Here is a 20,447-nt window from a genome sequence, read left to right on the forward strand (position 1 = left end):
GCATAGTAGGGTATATAACCAGATTGTGTTAAGGAAGTGCATGTAAGAACAATGGACAGACGCAAATCGGATGGGTCTACATTTCCCATACGTTGAAGTATGAAGCCGATTTCAGTGAGCGGTCAGCTCCCATATCCTGTGATAAGAGGCCATATATCTGTAGATAAAAAGAACAACATTACGTATGGTAAAAGCCAAATGCGTTACTTGAAAAGGCTCGAGGATCTAAATAATGTTAGCTGGATTCCCAAACAACATTTTAAAGTAATAAATAATGATTAGCGATCATTACAGGTATTTTGGCTCGATACCCAAAATACCGATTACATAATATGTATTCATTTCAAAAGACTATTTTTACGACGGAATATCCAAACAAAACTTGAACACGTAATTGTAACATGCATTTTTTAAAACTAGAAGACAGCAATACAGGGTATTTTACGAGTATTTCTTAAGGAAGTATTTTAACATGCATTTTCTAAAAAAAGAAGACAGCATAACCGGGTATATAACTAGTTTTTCTTAAGGAGGTAAGAACAATTCGAAACAATGGACAGACGCAAATCGGATGGGTCTACATTTCCTATACGTCGTATTATGAAGCCTATTTCAGAGAGCGGTCAGTTTCCCTCTCCTGTGAAAAGAGGCCATATATCTGTAGATAGAAAAATGAACATTACGTTTGATGAAAGCCAAATGCGTTACCTGAAAAGGCCCGAGGATCTAAATAATGTCAGTTTGAATTTAGATGATGGGTATGAAGATAGAGAAGAAAAATCTGAAGAAAATTTTGAAGATATTGATCTTATGATTAAATGGATTTCTGAGTAAGTTGTTTTTCCATTTTCTAAATTTGTTATGTTTGTAGCTCGCATGTTATCGCATTTTGCCCTTTGTTCGTCGTGCGGCGTCAATATTTGCCTTGTTAGGCTACATGTTTTGTCCGATCTTTATGAAACTTGGATAGACGTGTTGTCTTAATAATATCTTGAACGATATCGAAAATGTTTACAGTTGGTTGAAAAACATGGTTGCCAGGGGGCGGGGTATTTCCCGTGAATGGCTATAGGAAAACAATGATAATACTCTAGACGTCACAGTTATTGTCCCATCTTCACGAAACTTGGTTGGAACATTTGTTATACACATGTCATTATATCTTTGATCAGTTCGAAAATGGTTCCTGTTAGTTAAAAAACATGGCCGCCAGTGGGCTGGACATTTTTTTCTTATATGGCTATAGTAAAACCCCGTAAACACTATAGAGGTCACATGTACTGTCCGATCGTTATAAAACATGGTCATTATTTTTGTCCCAATGATATAATGGACGAGTCCTTAAATGGAACCGATTTGTTGAAAAACATGACCGCAAGGGACCGGAACATTTTTCCATATACGGCTTAAGCGAAACATTGTTAACACTCTTGTTTGAAGTATTAAGAACTGTGATTATGAGACTTAATAATACTTAGAGATGTTGAATTATATGAATATTTCCATAATTGTAAAGAAGTGAACTTGTCTTCTATTGTTTTAATATTTTTTATGCATCAAAAGGAAGTTATATAGTAGTCTTACTGTCTGTCCTTAAGTTATTGGATGAGTGGTTGGGTGGCTTAATGTATTTTCTGTACGTCCAGATAATTGTCCGCTCTGTAATTTTAATGCGCTGAAGGATTTCATTTTTAATATGGGTTATTTTTCTTCGTGAACAAAAAATGTATTAGGTACAACTGCCATGATTCTTTGAAAGGTAAAGATAACAACTCAAGTTTTGACTTTTATCTCCTACAACCCCATAGTTCAATCTAAAAGTTCAAGTAACGGTTCAGTTGAAAACTTCATTTCTCTTCCAAGCATATACATACTTCTTTGGTTGCATGTTTCACATCCTATTATATATGTATGAAATATATGTGTTATTGTTTAGTAGTTAAGCAGAGGATTCAAGCATGATGAGCACAGAAATGTTGTGTTCAAACGTAAATTTGTCAAGTCAGCGGATGTTTTTTGTAACATGTACTTTTCAGGGGAAAGGAAAGGGGAGTCTTTTTCCTTTTTTTTCATCGGGGTATTTCCATCAACTTTACTCGAAGATTTTCTTTTAATGATTTAATATTTAAAGTGATCTAAAAATAATCTTGGGTTGAATGAAGTGTTGAAGTTGTTAAAGGAGAAAATTTAAACAAGTTTTTCAGGATAAATACATGTACTCTGATTCATGCGTGATCTTAATCTCTTTATGTGTTTAACTGTTTGAGTAGTTATTCACCAAAATTAGCATATCATATGAACTGCTAAATGTCTCAGGTAACTTATGTGCATACATGCCAGACGTCCCGCTCTCGGCTGGACAGTGCTGCTTTTGAGCTCTTTGTTCCGGCATCCCGATATAAGACAAACATTCGTTAAAAACGATGTAAGGTCTATAAGTTCCCAATAAAATTCGCTTTTCAAGCTCTTTCTGGCTAAAACTTTCCATCGCTAATCTCTTTATTGCCCCAAATTTACAACCCACTTCTACTACTCGAGTGCACCAATGTTGTTTTTGACACCTTATCAGCGATTTATTGGCAACTTATTGATTTAATCGGCATTCACTCCATGGTGTTTTTATGACAGGAGTCGCTAATTGCTATCCAACGATGTATCGTACAGAAATAAACGCCGCCTGCGTTTGTATTTCATGGCCCAATCAAGTACAACAATAATATTATCCTGTGTATTATACAACCCAAAGTTATAAAACCTGTCAAAACACCGATTTTGTACATCAAACAAATTGAATGCTGTCCAATACACATTGATGTTTCTCGCAAATTACCTTTCGTTTTCGACGGATTTTCAGAAAATAGTTTGTACATATTGCATCAATCTAAATTTAGAGTAAATTTACGATTGGTTGGAGTGCTCGATGCGCTCACAACGTGTCACACGATTTACATAGGTTCAAGTGGATATCCCTGCACCAATTGGATGTCAAATCGAGGCAAACGGGGACACTCGACATTTCAGTTCATGGAGTGTGTTTACTTCTGGAAAATGGAGAACGTAAAAAAACTATGCGTTCACGAAATTCTGAACACACATTTATCATCAATATTGGGCAGAAATTAAGAGTTTTTGTAAGTAAAATACTGATTACTCAATTTACTGACTAAAGAAAAGGTGAAATGATTGATTGCTTTAGGTGTCCCGCTTTTTGGTCAAATGTCCCGACAATTTTTAAGGAAAGTCCCGATTTGGACCTGAAAAATTCTGGCATGAATGCTTATGTGAAATACATTTTGATACCTGTTGGCTTTTGTGAATTTGTTTTACCAGTCTTCATGATTGCAGTATTCTTGAAAGTATAACTGCTACGTGTTCTTTGCAAAGTTTGGACTCGAATTGAGTTTCTTTCAATTTAGAATGATTCAGAATGGTTGCAGTGATATTCAATATGTAACCTCCCTTGTTCCTTGCTATTTAGCTCCCCTGATTAAAACTCTAGAGGCCGCATTCATGATCCGATCTCCCCTGAAATTTGTCAGAAGATTTGTCCCCATGATATCTGGGACGAGTTCGAAAATTGTTTCGGTTAGTATAAATACATGGCCTACTGGGGGCGGAGTAGTTTTCCTTTTATGGCTATAGTAAAACCTTGTAAACACTCTAGAAGTCACTGTTATTGTATGATCTTCATGACACTTGGTTGGAACATTTGTTCTAATGACATCTTAGATGAGTTCGAAAATGGTTCCGGTCTGTTGAAAAACATAGCCGCTAGAGGATAGTGCATTTTTCCTATTAGGCTATAGTACAACCGTGGTAACACTCTAAAAGTGTCATTTATTGTCGAATCCTCATAACTTGGTCAGACAATTTTTTTCCTATGATATCTGGGCTGAGTTAGAAAATGGCTTCAGTCTGTTGAAAAACATGGCCGCCGGGGGCGGGGCATTTTTCCTTTAATGGCTAATATAGTAAAACCGTGTTTACTTACAAGTTGATATTTATGAGAATTTTGAAAATTGTTATAAAAAGCTCCAGTAAAAAAAAACAACAAATATACAATTAAAGAAAGAAAAAAAGTAACCGTCAACTGGGCTCGGACCACTGACCCTTGGAGTAAAAGTCTATCGCTTAGACCACTCAGCCATCCGTGCTCAAACAATGAGTGATGTATTATATATTTTATATAACAATCCTCGTAGCATTAGAATATATAACAACAACTCCAAATTATTCAATCGTTTCGCGTTGCAACGCTTTATAGTTTCCGGAATAACGTTATCATTTAACCTAAAACGAACCTAAATCTAAATTTGAATTGAGGTTGAAAACCAACACATCTTTATTTTACACAAATTTATTGCATGAATGTTATTTAAACAAATACATATCATCGCATTGTTGTTCTTTATTGTCTTGAATCCGGATCGGTTCGGGTGTCTTCCCAGTTGTCCTGGAAGTACACAAAAAATCAAAATAACCAACTGTTTTTTTTTTAATAAAATGGAGAAAACAAAAAAAAACGTTAGGGCTGCAACGAATCTGCAAAATTTGTTCGGATCCAAATCCGAATCCAAATATGGTTTCTTGCAGTTTTTCGGATCCGGATCCCTCAGATAAGAGAAAAGTAGAATTTTCTGTCTAAATAAAAGAAATTATTGCTTTAGAAGTATAATTTGACTAAAAAACATTAAACATTAATTAACAAAAATCATTACAAAGTAGCGATGTCAAAATAAAACGAAACCTTAACACTTATTCACTTAATAGTTTGCTTGTTAACATACACTTCACTGTTCATACAGTTTGATGTTTGTTTTCACAAAAATTAACATCAACATTGTCAGAGTCCAGGCAAACTCTATGGGCACTGAAGAGGTCTCCTGCTCTGGAGAAGATTCTCTTACTGGGCACTGAGGTTCTTTGCATCACAAGATAGCATTTAAACTTAGTACATGTATATGACGAAAGATGCTTTCAAGACATAACATAATGCAGGAACACAGTTTGACAGGTCGCGAAATTATGCAAAATTTACCTTAAATTTAATTACATTTAGGCCACACTGGATCCACTACCGTTGTTAGCATGAACCAACAAGGGAGGCAACTCGTTATGTCACAATTGGGCAGTGTATAATCAAAGCGCTGAAGGCACTGAAGATGTTCGCTATTGCATAATTTAACACGCAATTCATTTTTGAAAATCAATGGCAAGTTTGAAATGAACACACGCCATTCAACTTTATAAAGTGTGTGTCATAGCGCACGGGTCGAGTTTTGTGTGCACTTTTTATCATCCTTATTATTTTATAGAAATAACTAAGACAAAATAAAAACAACATGCTTTTTGGAAGTTCTGAAAGCATAGAAAGTATGATGAAAATGGCAATGAGAACTTAATATAAAGAAAATTTGCAGTCACCATCATATTAAAGGAATATTTTTTCTAATATCAAATGACTATCTCACCAAGAATATAAATTCATAATGAAAGTTCCGTGTACAAAACTTTTGATTTTTGACACCATATACAAATTCAAAATATACAATAATCTTCGTATCTTGTATATGGAGGAATAAAAGTATATAAACATTGCTGTTTATGCTTTACTTGTTACCCGAGCAGTTCACACGGTGTCAACAACGCTAACATAAACATAGGTATAGAGCACTAATGCGCTTTTAGGCGTAGCTGTTTCAGTTTTCATCTTAGTGACTTTTACATATCGCCAACAGACACGCATGAATATTTTCGAATATTTAATAAGCTGATTCGAGATACAACCTCTGAATTTTTGCTACATCACTGCGTATGTGCTCAATTCAAACGATGTAGCACTGTTCAGTGTAAGGAATTCCGGACTACTCTCTGTATGCTCAAACGACACAAATTGTGGCCCTGTTACAATTACGCGTTACAATCCATCTCGCAGAATTTCACTTTCGCCTCCAAGATGAGAAAACAATCATTAGCGAAATAGTATAGTGTAACGATAAGAGAAAATCGTTTAATTATCATACCACAATGTTTGCCGTACTTGGTCAGCACGTCTGGAAATCATTCCTTAATGTGTGGATAGGCTGCCATTATTAACAAGTTTGCTATTTTGAATTCAATTTTGTATCAAAAAGCATTGTTCTTAAATGTGGCATTTTCAATTCGCAATGCGATTTGTAATGAACCTCGTCATGCGAAAATGGGTCTTATTCCATATGCGCCCATCATATAAATAGCCCACTCAGCTATCCCTCCTTCTGGTAAGGAGAAACATAACATATTGAGTGATTGTAAAGCGAACAGCATCGCCTATGGCCTGACTGCGCAAAAGCACATGTTGGGTTGAACAAACGCTTGCCGAAACGCATAAGACCCATTTTCGCATGACGGCGCTATTGACGTGTGATTTAAATGTGTCGAAAGAAAACTGCGTTTAACTCAAATATAAACATACGATATATTTCGATAGTGAAGAAAGATACTCATAACAAGGCATATGAGGACACATATGAAGTGCTCTCCCGTAGTATATTTTTTATTTACTCACACTAATGTGTGGTTTGACAATGCTAACACACATTTCATGCGGTGAATATGCAGCTTACAAGTGAAAAACACAACACAATAGTTTAACTTTTGTTTAATTGTATTTAATTATTTAGAAAAGTAAATTGCTAACTTTATTTCAAAGTCAGCGTATACGCCGACTACACTTTTAAAAGACATTTATTGTTATAAATATATTTAATATAATATATTAAGTTGTTTTCGGTTTTAGCGATTAAAAAGCATTTTCGAGGTTGCCTATAGTATGCCTGTAGTAATTGATGAACTCATATCCAACTGTCTATGTATTGAGAACTGTGAATATAAACAAGCTTAACCTTCTACTAACCTTCTACTATTGCATTCGTATTATTATTATAAATTGTTTGTTATATTCGGGTTTAGCGATTATGAAACTTTTTTTTGTCTATCGTATCGCTGAAGTTATTGTTGAACTTATGTTCAACGTTTTATAAATTGAGAATATAAATAAGCGTCAACTTTTTCCCGAATCTCTCAATTTACGACCTGTACTACGTCATTGAGTTGTATGCGAGAGCGTAACCTATTGCGTTGTTATAACCCGTAAACTTTCTCTTGTTTATCGACAGGCGCATCTATTAATAGCCTCATGTCATGAATGCCAAAACACCCGCGAAAAAGAACCACGTGACCAAATAGGACGCAAAACGAAAATACCATGCGACTACGACTTTTATTATGTAAGAACGCTCCGCAATTCCTTTGAAGCCGGAGCCTTGATTGCTATTACGTAAAGAATTGACCTCTAACTGTAGTAAGCAAAGGAAACGCAGCACCTAATTGACCCATTCCTTCTATGTGCGAAGGCAGATTGAATTTTACTAATGTATGGTTTGCCTATTATAACACACATTATAATGCGGTAAATATGCGACTAACAAGTAAAAAACACTGTAGTTAAACTTTTGTTTTGAATTAAGTTATTTAGAAACCAAAATTCCAAACCTTATTTCAAAACAGCAAGACTACATTTTTTAGAGAATATTCTTGTTATATTTAAATGTTTTTTAACAGTTTCAGCGATAATGAAACATCTTTTATGTTGTCTATCGAATCCCTGTAATAATTGTTGAACTCGTGGTCAACGTATTCTTATTTGAGACCTGTGAATATAAACAAGCGTAACCTTATACTAGTTCGTTATTCTCACCCGGACTCCCCTTTGTTTATCGCCAGCCTCAGAGTTATGAATGAGATGAGCAAAAATACTACGTCACGCAGACGAAGCAGAAAGAGGACTATTTTAATCATTCATAAACAATCTCCTCCCCGACACGCAAAATACAAACATTGTTTTTTTTATTCTTTTCTATAAAACACCATTCGAAACTATTGCATTTAACACGATATTAATATAATGTTTCCATTTGTGAATAAACATAATTGGAGAACTCAAACCTCTTGCATAAATTATACAACTCTTTCTTGCGCGTAGTAAGCGGGAATTGGGTTAATCATACCTAGGCCGTACCGACCTGAATTTTACACTAAGCACTTCAGACAGTCGCTAAAGCGACCATCTAAAAAATGGTTCTTAATTATATCGCTTAACATGGGTCTAAATTACTTTTAAAAGCTATTATTATTATTGGATGAAACAGTCCGAAATCATCCAATGAATAAAGTCGATATATTTATCATGCGGAACATGCAATGCCATGACGCATGCAAGCTAGAAAGTAAATATCGTAAATCAAAAAGTTTGTTATGTTATTTTTCGCGGTCATAGACAGTGTTCCAGTCTGAAAACGATGAAATATTACTTTTATATCATTCATGTATTAGTTTTTAGCAAAAAAGAGGTAGAATATTTGTGTAAAACATAAGAATTTTTATTTAAATTTGTGTCTGCTACAATTTAACGAGCGGTTACGGAAATTACCGATTGTACAGATGTATCGACAAACATGCAAAACGAAAAAATAGCTTGTATATTTCAAGTTTATCAGCCTTGAAATCACCTATTAATGAAATGAGAATTGAAATTATTAAAATATAAACCAGTAATGTTCATTAACAGCAACCATCATGTTTTTGGAAGCCGCGACGTATTGTATATCGGAAACCGACGATCGGTAATTTCCGCAACCATATGGAAAATTTCATTACTGACAAGTTTTGTTTCTAATGTTTTTCTCAAATATTCTACCACAAAATTATTGTATACCATTACACAAATGAATGACAAGTAATAAGTCCTTGATTTTGGGGAGGGACACTGTCTATAAATGCTTATAAATACGCATTAAGCCTAAACTTAAGTGCATACAATATTGAAAAATAAATCATAATTCAAGTGTGGTCAAGTGTTCGTTCCATCCGATATATTCATTCATCCACATTGCTCAGTCACTCAATTATAATGGAAATTATTACGAATATCTGATAAAACTTGTATTATTTATTTTTATCTTTAAACTTCCATTTCAGAAATGTTTTTTTTTATAAACATCGTCAATTGTATATAGATTTCTCTATACATATGTAGTTTGAAAAACATTTAGACAAATATTACTCATGTAAGATAAAATGCAAATAATTAATAAAATATTCCCTTTTAATCAGTATGTTGGTTTATCGGTCAATAACAATATCACTTTGAACATTGAATTATTTAAAAGTTATAACAAACATTAAATGTTCTCCAAACAAATGATTCATAACACATATAACAGATTGATAGGAAGCTATGAACAAATCAAGTTTGCTAGGTTGCCCGCCTATAATGGTCCTGTTAGTATGGAAGTACTTGATATCTAAATCTATTAGCCTTTGGGTGTTGTAAAGACATAACATATTTTATGAAATGTCTCAAAGTGTATAATTATTTTGCATTTAGTAAAAGGAAGGCAACATATTACCCTTAAGTGGCTGACAAGAACTTGTGGCTGAATACAAATGAAAAGAGACAATATGCTTCTTGAAAATAAAAGTAAACATCATTATATATGAATTTTCTGATCAAGTGTTTTTTTTAGTGAATAGGGGAAATACATTTTCAAGAATTAACAATATAATCATAAATGTTTTGGTGAAGTGCTTCATAGTATTATCATAGTACCAGTTTTGGTCTAAAAATCCAATAACATTTTTTTAAATTTCATAACCCCTTGTTGCAAAAAAATCATGAAAAATAGAATTTCCAGAGTAACCTATTAAAATAAAATAAAAATTGCTTTATTAGACCCTAGATATTATTTTTGCAATCATTGTTCATCAATTGCATATGTTTAAAAAAATTATTGTTTTATGCTACTCATGGTACCGTTTTTTTGTCAGAAAATTAATAACATTTTTTTTAAATGCGTTACCCCATGTTGCCAAAAAATTCATAAAAAATATAATTTTCAAAGAAATCATTTAAAACAAAAAGAAAATGCCTTCTTAAATCTTAAATATTATTCATGCAAGCATTTTACATCAATTATTTATGTTTGAAAAAATCATTGGTTCATGCTACCGTATATTTTTAATATAATTCAGAAAGACAATAAGGATTGAAAACTTACTTATTGCCATTAGAACTTGCATTTGTAATGTGTAAATCTTCCATGATTTCGAATAAGTTTTGCTTTCCGTGCTCAATATGTCCATTGACACTGCTATTAGACTGTCAAACGTCAATAAATATTAACTATCATACCTATCTTTTATCTTTTAAACAGAACCAGTCTGAATAAAAACCAATACTCATGAAACAGCGGTAGGTTACCGAAATTTTCAGGGGTGGATCCGTACCCGCGAATCTGAAGTTGGATTCTATATCATCGGATATTTCGGGTACCCGTTGCAGCCCTACAAGACATACATGTACTGCACAAATAACACCAAGAAAACACACATTTATGCGACATCTTGAAGATACACACATATGAAACCGAATTTTCTATTATACATGGTAAAATAATCTAGCGTTACATCTTTCAATTTAATAATGTATTTTATGACTGTATCAATGCATAACACAATTTGAAATTACCTACAAGATCAATACTTTAATCATATCATGACTAACAATCACTTTTTATAAACTAAATTTTACATAATTATATATTTCAATTTTAGAATTTAATAAAATTTATAATTGAGTTTAAGATAAAATTTTGACTTTGATTTATTTTTCAATTAACGGTGAATTCGGATTATCGGTGTTCAAAATAACGGTGTTGAAGTGTACATATTTATTTTTCACGTAATTACATGTCTTTTCAAGAATGTTTTCATCAACAAATTGCTACCAAAATTTGACTTTAAGTGAACGTTTAGTATATCAAAAGTGGTACGAAGTCTCCATGGTGCGAATTTTCCATAGTTCCGAATTTGAATTTAAAGCAAGTGCATAATGATATAAATTTTAATATTACAAATTGAAATAACAATAATACATACCTCGCAAACTGTTGTTTATCGTCGATTGTAGGTTCCAACTTCTCTCATTATTAATCAACAAGAAATATCTTTAAAAAAAGATATACGGCGTTGATTGTGGTTGGAGTTGGTGAAAGGTAAAGAGTTCAATGAATGAGATCAAAGATAGCGAATGTCTTTTTCTGTGCAGTTCTTAGCTACATCACGCGCAGTACGGGATGTTACGCGGAGTTTTCGCGGCTTATTTTACATTATTACATATTGCTGGTCATAAACCTATAGATACAAAACAGAAAACCAAAAGAAGAATGGAAGTGAAATTAAAACATATGAGTCAACCGGCCACACGCGAAGTATCCGTACATATTTTAAATATTTATACGCGCGTTCTTCGAACAAACCTGTTTTAGTGGTTTGTTGGGCATTGCTATTTGATTCGATTATTAACAGTATCGAGAATCCTCGCGCTCATGCTTAATACATTAGTCAATATGGTGGAATAATTCTTGTTAAATTAATCAAAAAAAATAATATTTATCATGGTATTGTTTAAAACACATTAAGAATCAAGTACTGACATACCATAATTATATAGCTGAATATCTTAATTGTCCCCTACCGGTGAAACCGGAGGGGACTTATGGTTTGCACTCTGTCTGTCTGTCAGTATTTCTGTCAGTCTGTCCGTCACACTTTTCTGGATCCTGCGATAACTTTAAAAGTTTTTCATATTTTTTTCGTGAAACATGGAACATGGATAGATGGCAATATGGAGATTATGCACGTCATTTCATTTTGTTCCTACGTCAAGACTTCTGGTTGCTATGGCATCATATAAAAACATAATACTGACAATGGTGGAGTTTCACCGGTAGGGGACAATATTGCTTGGCAATAATTGTTTAACATATTTCTGATAACGATTATTTTACTGGCCGCGAACTGACCCTGATACCTTGCGGGTTGGAATGCAATGCATTTAAGTGAGGCCACGCTTCCACTGCTGGAACGACGGCTTGTTTAAAACTGTATACTTTTACATGTCAAATGTTCAATTTCGAAAACAATTTAAACTGGTTTGGCGAACACGATTATCAGGATAGGGAAAAGCGATACTTTTATGAACTTAAATATACGAGTACACAGACAGGAATATGGAAGTAATTACTAAATATGAGAACATAGACTTTAAGTATAAACGTTCTGGCGCTGGCAATCATCTGAAAATAAAAGGTGCACGCACAAACTGTATTGATGTCGAGATTTGAGTGTAAAACTGTTCTATCTATTAATTAAAGCCTTTCCATTAGAGATAAAATTGTTTCATGCTGGACACGCAGTAAAATAGTAATAAAAAGACGCGGTCATGTTTCTAATGTTCTGGAGGTATGCTCAAATCAGCCAATGGAAGAAATTAAGCGTATTCATTCGTGTCTAGCCGCGGGAAATTTTATTTGAATTTTATTGGACACTTACAAAGATCAGGTAAAACCAAAAGTGACGCTAAACAGCTATGCCGAAAAAGGTTTACATTCAATAACAGCACAGTTTGAAAATCCAATTAGCCAGTAAGTCAGTGAACAAAGGAATCGAGTGGCGCGCACGCGGGAGATCTGCTGGTTTAGATAACAAGAGAATCGCGCATGCAAACATTCGAAGGTACACAAACGGGTCAAAATGCAAATCTACTTATAAGCGTATTTTGTAAAAAAACAAAAACAAAAAAAAAACACAAAAAAAACACAACAACGTCAAATTCTTTATGAAAACATAATAAATGTACATGTTTATATTGTGTGATTTTTATACGTTCTGCGAACGTTAGGAATGTAACGTTGAAATTTGTTTTCCCGATAACGTGACAACAAAAACGTATGAGGACGTTACAGGAACGTTTCACTTTTTAAGTCCACCAATACATCCTAGGATCGTAAAACTATACTGTTCAAATGTGACTTTCATAACATATTTCATATAATAAAAATATGTTACGAATACTGATAGTTTGATTTTTATAACAGCGTTCTGAAAACGTTCTGGTTACGATCTGTGTGATCATAACCTAAATTGACCTTAAGCGTAACGTTATTTGAACGTTACGTGCTAACTGGGTTTACATTTCTTCTTCATTGTTATTTTTTTACCAAAAAACAACGTCGTATAGACGTCTTTTCCCGACGTTGTTTAAACGTCGCAATTCTAATGATGAATCAACGCTGTATTTTGGTTGCCGACGTCGCGACCGAAATTCAACCAATATTCGACGTCTATTCAACGTCGGGTGTTTGATGGGAAATGTTCAGTATTACTGTTCCTTCACAAATATCATCACTACAACGAACATTTGCGAATATGAAACTTTTTTTTTTTTAATTGTGTCAATTTACCAAAACGTGAAAACGCCTCTTTAAGGGAAAAATTGTCTAAACGTTTTAAGTATGATGTTTCCTACAGCTATTTAATGTACATTTCAGGAAACTTGCAACGAGCGAACTTAACAATCTGGTTGTTAGTAGACGTTGCATTTTAACCGATATCATGTTCACCCCGTGCAAGAAGTATGCACATTGTCAATGGAAAATTGCAGTTATTCTTCAACACGGCGCATACCACATATGTCGTTTCGACAGGAACAATAGATGGGAAGAGGTCCAGAAACCACACAATAGATTATGGCGTAAATCCCATTATTGGGGATGGAAAATGGAACAGCTTCTAACCGAAAGTAAACCAGGTAAGCGTGTGATCGACTTTTTCACTTCAAGTAAATTCTGCTACTAAAGGCCAAATCTCACTATGATGCCGGCGGAGCCCCGGTGCGTGATCCGGGATCTACCGAGATGAACCGAGGCTCTACCGGGATGAACCGGGTCTCCACCGGGGACGACCGGGATGAACCGGGGACAAACGGGGCTCCATCGGGAAAGTATTAAAATGTTTAATACCTCCGGGATGAACCGGGAAGGACCGGCAACAACCGGAACGGCACCGGGAACAACTGGCACGGCACCGTAGCTCCACCGGGGCCCAAACAGACGCCGGCCGAGCTACGGCAACGCCCCGGTGGAGCCCCTGTGAATGTCGGTAGAGTCTCGGTATAGCTACGGTACATAAGTAAACCGGCGCTCTGCCGGGACGCCAATGGCATTCACCGGGGCTCCGCTGGGGCATTACCGGCATCGACCGGGGTTAAACCGGGGCGTTGCCGTAGCTCTGCCGGGGTCTGATGCCGGTATAGCCCCGTTGAGTGCCTGCGGAGTAACGGTATACCGGGGCTCTGCCGGGACGCTGCCGGCTTTCACCGGGGCTCAACCGGGGCATTACCGGCGACAACCGGGACTCTGCCGGGGCTTCACCGGGATAAACCGTAGCCAGTCCGGGGTTGACCGGGACTCTGCCGGGCTGTTGACCGGCTTCAACCGCGGCAGCACCGGGAAATAGTGTGACCGCGTTAAAAAACTTTTACGAATCATCCCGGTTCTCGCCGGTCGACCGGCGTTAGCAAACCGGGATGGACCGGGGCTCTGCCGGCAATAGTGAGACTTGGGCTTAAAGCTAGATTGGTCATTGTCGGCTCGGGTACTACTTACATGCACCCCGGGTACAATAAAAATACTAAAACGTACCCGGGAAATTTAATGCTAAATCGGTCGTTTTCGGCTATTTTTCTAATTAATCTTATTCACATGTATGCCAATTTTCTGTAAAATGGCCTCTATATTATCGAAACTCATACTAGTACTCAAAAAGCATGTTGATGTTTTAATTAAAAGAGAAGTTTGTTTAAGATAAATAATATCGTTTTACGGTAATCGGTAGCGCGTTTTACGACATCGGATTAGGGGTGGGAATACAACTCGGGAACAGTCTAATATCGATCGAATACGATTTAGTATATTTACCATACCCGGGGTACATGTAAGTAGTACCCGAGCCGACAATGAACAAATTAGCGCAACTAAAAGTATCTAAACATAAAGTAAATACCAGCATGGTGATCAATCGCTCCGTACTTCCAATTCTTTTCGTGCATGTCTCGTTTTTGTTTAATATATATAAATAGTCTTCGAAATGAATAAGGAACAATACTCTTTTTTGATTACATTCTTGAACATCTCCAGACAAGTTATATGAATATCATGCTGAGGTTATAGTAGCTTTTTTTCGAATGGCATAATTTTTGTACTACACGGTAAGTTGTTTATCTTGACAAATTGCAGATGAATCGGACTGTACGAAAACGCAGGTGCAACATGGCAAATATCTACTAGTAAATCAATTGAACATAAATGCACATTCATTAGGTAAGTCTTCTACGGTTTCTGTTTGTTTGCTATGTGAAACACGACATTCTGCCATCGGAACGAATAAAACATATTTACAATTATAATAATGATTCATGACGATTATTTTAACCATGCTATAGATCATGTATGTTTATATGTTTAAGTGTTCAACTGCGAAATAGACGCATACGATGAGAACACCGACTCATTTGTTGAAATAAAAACCAAGAAAAATATTTCGCCAGAAAATATTTCGCCAGGAGAGGACGCCATTTTTAAAAAGTATGTTTAATTGGAAGATCCTAACTTAAATAAAACTGGTGTGTAATATTTGGCGTTGTAAGTACGGGTCATGGTGAAACAATTGAATTTAATATAGGTAAGAAAAATATGCTCACAGTCTGTAAATGTTGATGAATAAATGTCTAACAAACAGTTTTGCGGAAGATTGATCTGAGAATCCTCTCATTTATTTTGTTTGAAGAGAGAACACAATTCATTTAAATTACACAACAAAGACGCGACTTGACTTACAATGAACGTTTTTAATTAATGCCCGTTTGATCTCGCTTTGACGTCATATGTGCATTGGACACTTTCGTTTATATCGTTTACGTTGATTGTGATACTGGAAAGCGTTTCATGTAACACTTTTAAGACTCAACGAACATAGTTTGACTTTAAAGTTTACAGATTCGTGGTGTCACTTTATTTATTTTGACGTTTACACCCTTAGGTTCACGTTGTTGCAGTGGTGGGCCCAAAGCCAGTTAGGAGGCGTTAAAGAAATACTTTGCGGATTCAGGGATAACGAAGGGCTTGTTACTAGAATTGAATCTTTCCGGACCAGTAGCATCCCGAACTCTGAGTTGGTTTGTAAAGTTCTTGTGGTTATATTAAGTTAGTAATTTTATTTCATCTTTATACATATATTTAATAAGAATTTATATTGCATTTTAAATATAACTTTTGTAATATTTAGATTTTAAATCTAATATAATTCAATAACATCTTGATGTGCTTTTTGACCCTTAATTGGTTAATCCGACACTTTTTGAAACGAAAATGTTTTGGAGCCTCCATCTAGTGTGGGATCAAATCCGATGTTTGAATCTGATGAAAACTCATTGTGCATTAAGCCGTGGCTATATATATTCATGTCTTATTTTTTCCATTAAAGGCTTTGGGCTGTCTTTCTACACTCCTTCAATGCTTGTTGCATGCTTATTAGGCCCAATTTAAGGGAAAGGTCTAAGTTAAAAATAAAAGCTGTCTGGCAGTTCAATAATGACAAATGCATTTGAGCAATTAACATCATATAATGAACACATATTTGATGTAATATAACACACAAGCATGCATTTGATATTAATATATGCAAGAAACAGCAAACAAGATAATGTTAAGCTACATAGGGCTTCGTACACTGCAACAGTGCTTTAATAACAGTGTTTTAAATATTCATAGACTATTAGTGTATTAAAAATATAATTTCTCAAATAAAATAAAATAATTTTCCTACCTACCCACCTGTAAAATTTAGGGTCGGTAAAGGGCAAACCATTAATATTTTAATTGTGGCCTAAGATACATAGAATTATACAAATTAATCTTGTTGTTTTGTTTTTTGTTGTACAAAAACAGCATTTGAGTTTGAAATATTAAGACATCACAAACACGTTATTTTATACACAGCAAGATAAACTGACTACATTATGACATGATTTTTTTCGAGGAAGTGTGGAGAAATATACATCGTACATACTATTCTTGCATTATTTCATATTGTACGAGTAAAGTACGTAACACAAATATTTGTGAAACTTTTAGCCATGGAATCAAAAAGTGTGTTTCCACTTTCTTGACAACTTGCTGACATGGATCAAGAAACGAGTGTCGGTCACGGGAGAGTTCTCCGCTAACAGGTATAGTAACGTACACACATATTTTTTTAGTGTTAAGTAAAAGTAACACCATTGTTCTATGAAACAAACTAGTCAAATTTATTTCATATAGCGGTTAATACGGCTCATATCAAAACAGCGAATCGCATAACGAACTTTGCGTGCTCTGCAAAGGAACTAAAGCGTGCCATATAGGACAAAATGGACTTTTATGAAAAACACATTGTTACGGTCATTCTCACAAACATCAGTTACCAAAATCAGCAATGTCGCATAAATAAATTAATTTGTCCCGAATGTTTGACATCAATTCTTTTCAAGGGATGAGGAGGTTACAAGTTCATTGTCTGACATGGTTCCCTCTAGGACAACGGTGTTGGTTCTATCTGTTAATATGTCATATATCCAGACGAAAGCATTTTTATTAATTCCATAGAATTCCGGTTTGTTTAAACGGTGCTTGGAGGGGGGGGGGGAGTTCTTTCTCAAATGCTTTAACAAAATGTCATGAATATGAAAATGAAATTTAAATATCTTGATTATTTGATTGTGTTAAGTTTTGGAGGAGTTATATTTGCTGTGTTTTACAAGAACGGGAAGGTTTAAATCCGTGTTTGAGGTCATATAAAAATTGTTATTAAGGTGAATCATGATAGAGCTAGCAATGGCATATAATTATATAACTGCAAATGCATGAATGCATGTAAGTAATATTGGCATGTATTTAATTATAGCATTTATTTTTTCTCCATTTTTATAAAATGGTCATTCATTTGTAAGATTCCAATTGGTTGGGATTTTTCCAAGAGACAGTGACTCTTGTAAAAGATAGAAGTCAGGCTCTAGAGAGTTATTTCTGTACTGCGTTCCTTAAATACTTTGCAGCAAATTCTATCCAGACCTGAAGCTTTGTGGATTTTAGGGTTTTGTGATAGATTTGTTTTTAAATTATTTTGTTAAAGGGATGTCTGGTATAGATGGAAGAGGGCTGGGGCCCTTGGTAAGAACAATATCCGATGTGATTTGGGTGAAGACATCTTAAATTTGTCTGTTGAGGATATTTGCTTTGTTTTGTGGTTCCGATTTAAAGATACCATTTTACCTAAGGATTTGTTTTCTTTTAAAGCTTAGAGTGTGCAGACCCAGCAAGGCTATCTTGTTTTGAAGTTCCGATGCCAAAGGTTTTCGGTGAATTGCCAATATTCATGGCGCTGCTATAATTATGATTTGTTTAGGCTGTTTAGTCTTTCATGGTTATTGCTATTATGGGTTTGTTAGGGTTTTGCGTCTGTATGCGTTCATATTTGTCTTAAATTCGTTGGATACCCAGTTATTTTGTTTATTCTTGTTTTTTGTTTGTTTGTTGAATTGGTTTTGCTTGTCATTTTTATTTAAAAACAAGCATTTATCAAAATGTTTTATGCAATATATTTTTATCAGCGTTGCTCAGAAACAGAAGAACATTTTGTATTATAATTTGGATCAGAATGACCAATTATCTAGTATACTTTAATATTTGTCATCTTATGTTGAAAACTATCTTTTATCTAGAATTGTTCACCTGTTTGAGAGGTCAGATGAGGACACAATCAGCCACAATACAACAACAGAACCCCGATACCAGTTTCTGCCCGAATGGTACCTGAATATTGGTGAAAAGGGACATAACCAACATTGACAGCGCATCGAAGGAATTAATCGGTGTTAAAACTGATAATTCTTAATAATACCAGTGTCAAAACTTTGCCTCTTGCCATAACAGATATTGTCATGCTGTTTTCTGAATCTCAGAGACTATTAATTGATTATTTTGTTGTTACTTCTTATTATTATGTATTTTGTTTAAATTTGGAACTTCAGGATAAAGGATTTCGCGAAAATAAATAAATTACATTAAATAGATATCAAAACATGTCAAACAAAACTAATTGTGGAACATGTAAACCGTGCAGCTTATCTTGAACTGAACTGTTGTAGTTCTTTTAAGTCGGAAAAAGGGTCATCTAACATTCAACAAACCGTTATTGCAATTTTTTTGGCAGTTCTTGCGTAAGTCAAGAATTAAATTCATAATCAGCCTAGGAGCATTTCTTTAAGTTTTTTTTAATGAATTATATATATGTACTATAATATTTTTTTTAACTATATCTTTGATTAATATCCTATTACACTTTATTTACCAGTAAATCACATGCACACACACATATATATATTGTTAAAAAGCTTTCGTCATGAAATGCTACTACGCATAATTAATTGTAACTTTATTTGCTAAACAACCTGCATGTCCAAGAGACCTCGATCTAAATATAGTACTAATGCCGAGACGAATCGAATTGTCGTCATGGGCGTTCCCTCAATCTTTTGCAGTATAATGGATGTTAAATTATATTCTACTGTTTTCACTCTAACTAGCAAGATGTCGGAGTTTATGTTGGTTTACTATAGTTATATAAATAATTGTTAAGAATATATTATCCTTGAATATACATGTTGACTTCAAACTATACGCTTCGGCATGTTCCGTGCGCTACGAACATCGCCGAAACGTTGCTCGGTTATGACCGTTAAGTCTTATTCTATAGAGCTGCGTACACGTCATAATTTTTATGACGTCATCCGGATAATTCATAGGGTATATAAACCCAGACTTATCCGGAGCATTGGCCAATCTTTCCTTACACTTTTCCGACGAAACCTCCTTTGTAATTTAAATATAAACCACTCCGGATGGCAGAAAGTGAAGTATATACCATAGTAAACATTCCCGTATTTTCAGAACAGTTCCACCCGGAGCTGCTCCGTATATGTTATAATAAATAACAGTTACTTTCCTGACAACAATAATGATAAACAGCGGCCATGTTTGTCCATTGTTATGATGGGTACGGAGCTCAGAGACAGTTATGCCTAGATATGACAATATTATAATTCATCAATGTACCAGATTTTGCATGTGTATAACCTATGTACTTTGATGTAATTACCAATGCCATTATATGAATACCATGCGAACCAAATAGAAAAATAAATCAATGTCTTAACCGGAACTCGGATTTCGTCATCCTTCCATACAAATATTAAATATCGTTGTTGTGCAACAACGGACCTGCGTGCATATGCCTGGAACCTTGTCCCGTTACCGTACCACCACGGCAGGGGTGGCCGGCGGCGGAACAACTGGTGTCAGAAGTGCGGGGATCAATTAATACAATTATAAAAAAATATATAGAAAGAAGAATGACGATTGAATCATTTTCAAACCAGTTTAATGCAGATTTCCCGCTCCCGATTTACTAAA

At 34.9% G+C, this 20,447-nt stretch overlaps 2 protein-coding genes across 5 annotated transcripts in view; one reads left to right on the forward strand and one right to left on the reverse strand.

Moving 5' to 3' along the window:
* Positions 1-20,447, reverse strand: part of LOC127861646 (RING finger and CHY zinc finger domain-containing protein 1-like) — a 473,873-nt gene that overhangs the window by 31,372 nt on the left and 422,054 nt on the right. The window lies entirely within an intron of this gene.
* On the forward strand, positions 434-20,196 carry LOC127861642 (decapping and exoribonuclease protein-like). Of its 3 annotated transcripts, none has more exons than XM_052400317.1 (7): positions 434-830; positions 13,431-13,690; positions 15,177-15,260; positions 15,407-15,524; positions 15,979-16,114; positions 17,073-17,167; positions 18,698-20,196. In XM_052400317.1, exons 1-7 carry the CDS (start codon positions 553-555, stop codon positions 18,822-18,824), a joined length of 1,098 nt encoding a protein of 365 aa, XP_052256277.1. In that variant the 5' UTR covers positions 434-552; the 3' UTR covers positions 18,825-20,196. The 3 variants fall into 3 exon arrangements, with proteins under 3 accessions (XP_052256277.1, XP_052256279.1, XP_052256280.1); XM_052400319.1 differs by lacking the exon at positions 434-830 and adding an exon at positions 2,998-3,131; XM_052400320.1 differs by lacking the exon at positions 434-830 and adding an exon at positions 3,479-3,585.

This window comes from Dreissena polymorpha, chromosome 16 (genome assembly GCF_020536995.1).
Source record: "Dreissena polymorpha isolate Duluth1 chromosome 16, UMN_Dpol_1.0, whole genome shotgun sequence".
Lineage (NCBI taxonomy): Eukaryota > Metazoa > Mollusca > Bivalvia > Myida > Dreissenidae > Dreissena > Dreissena polymorpha.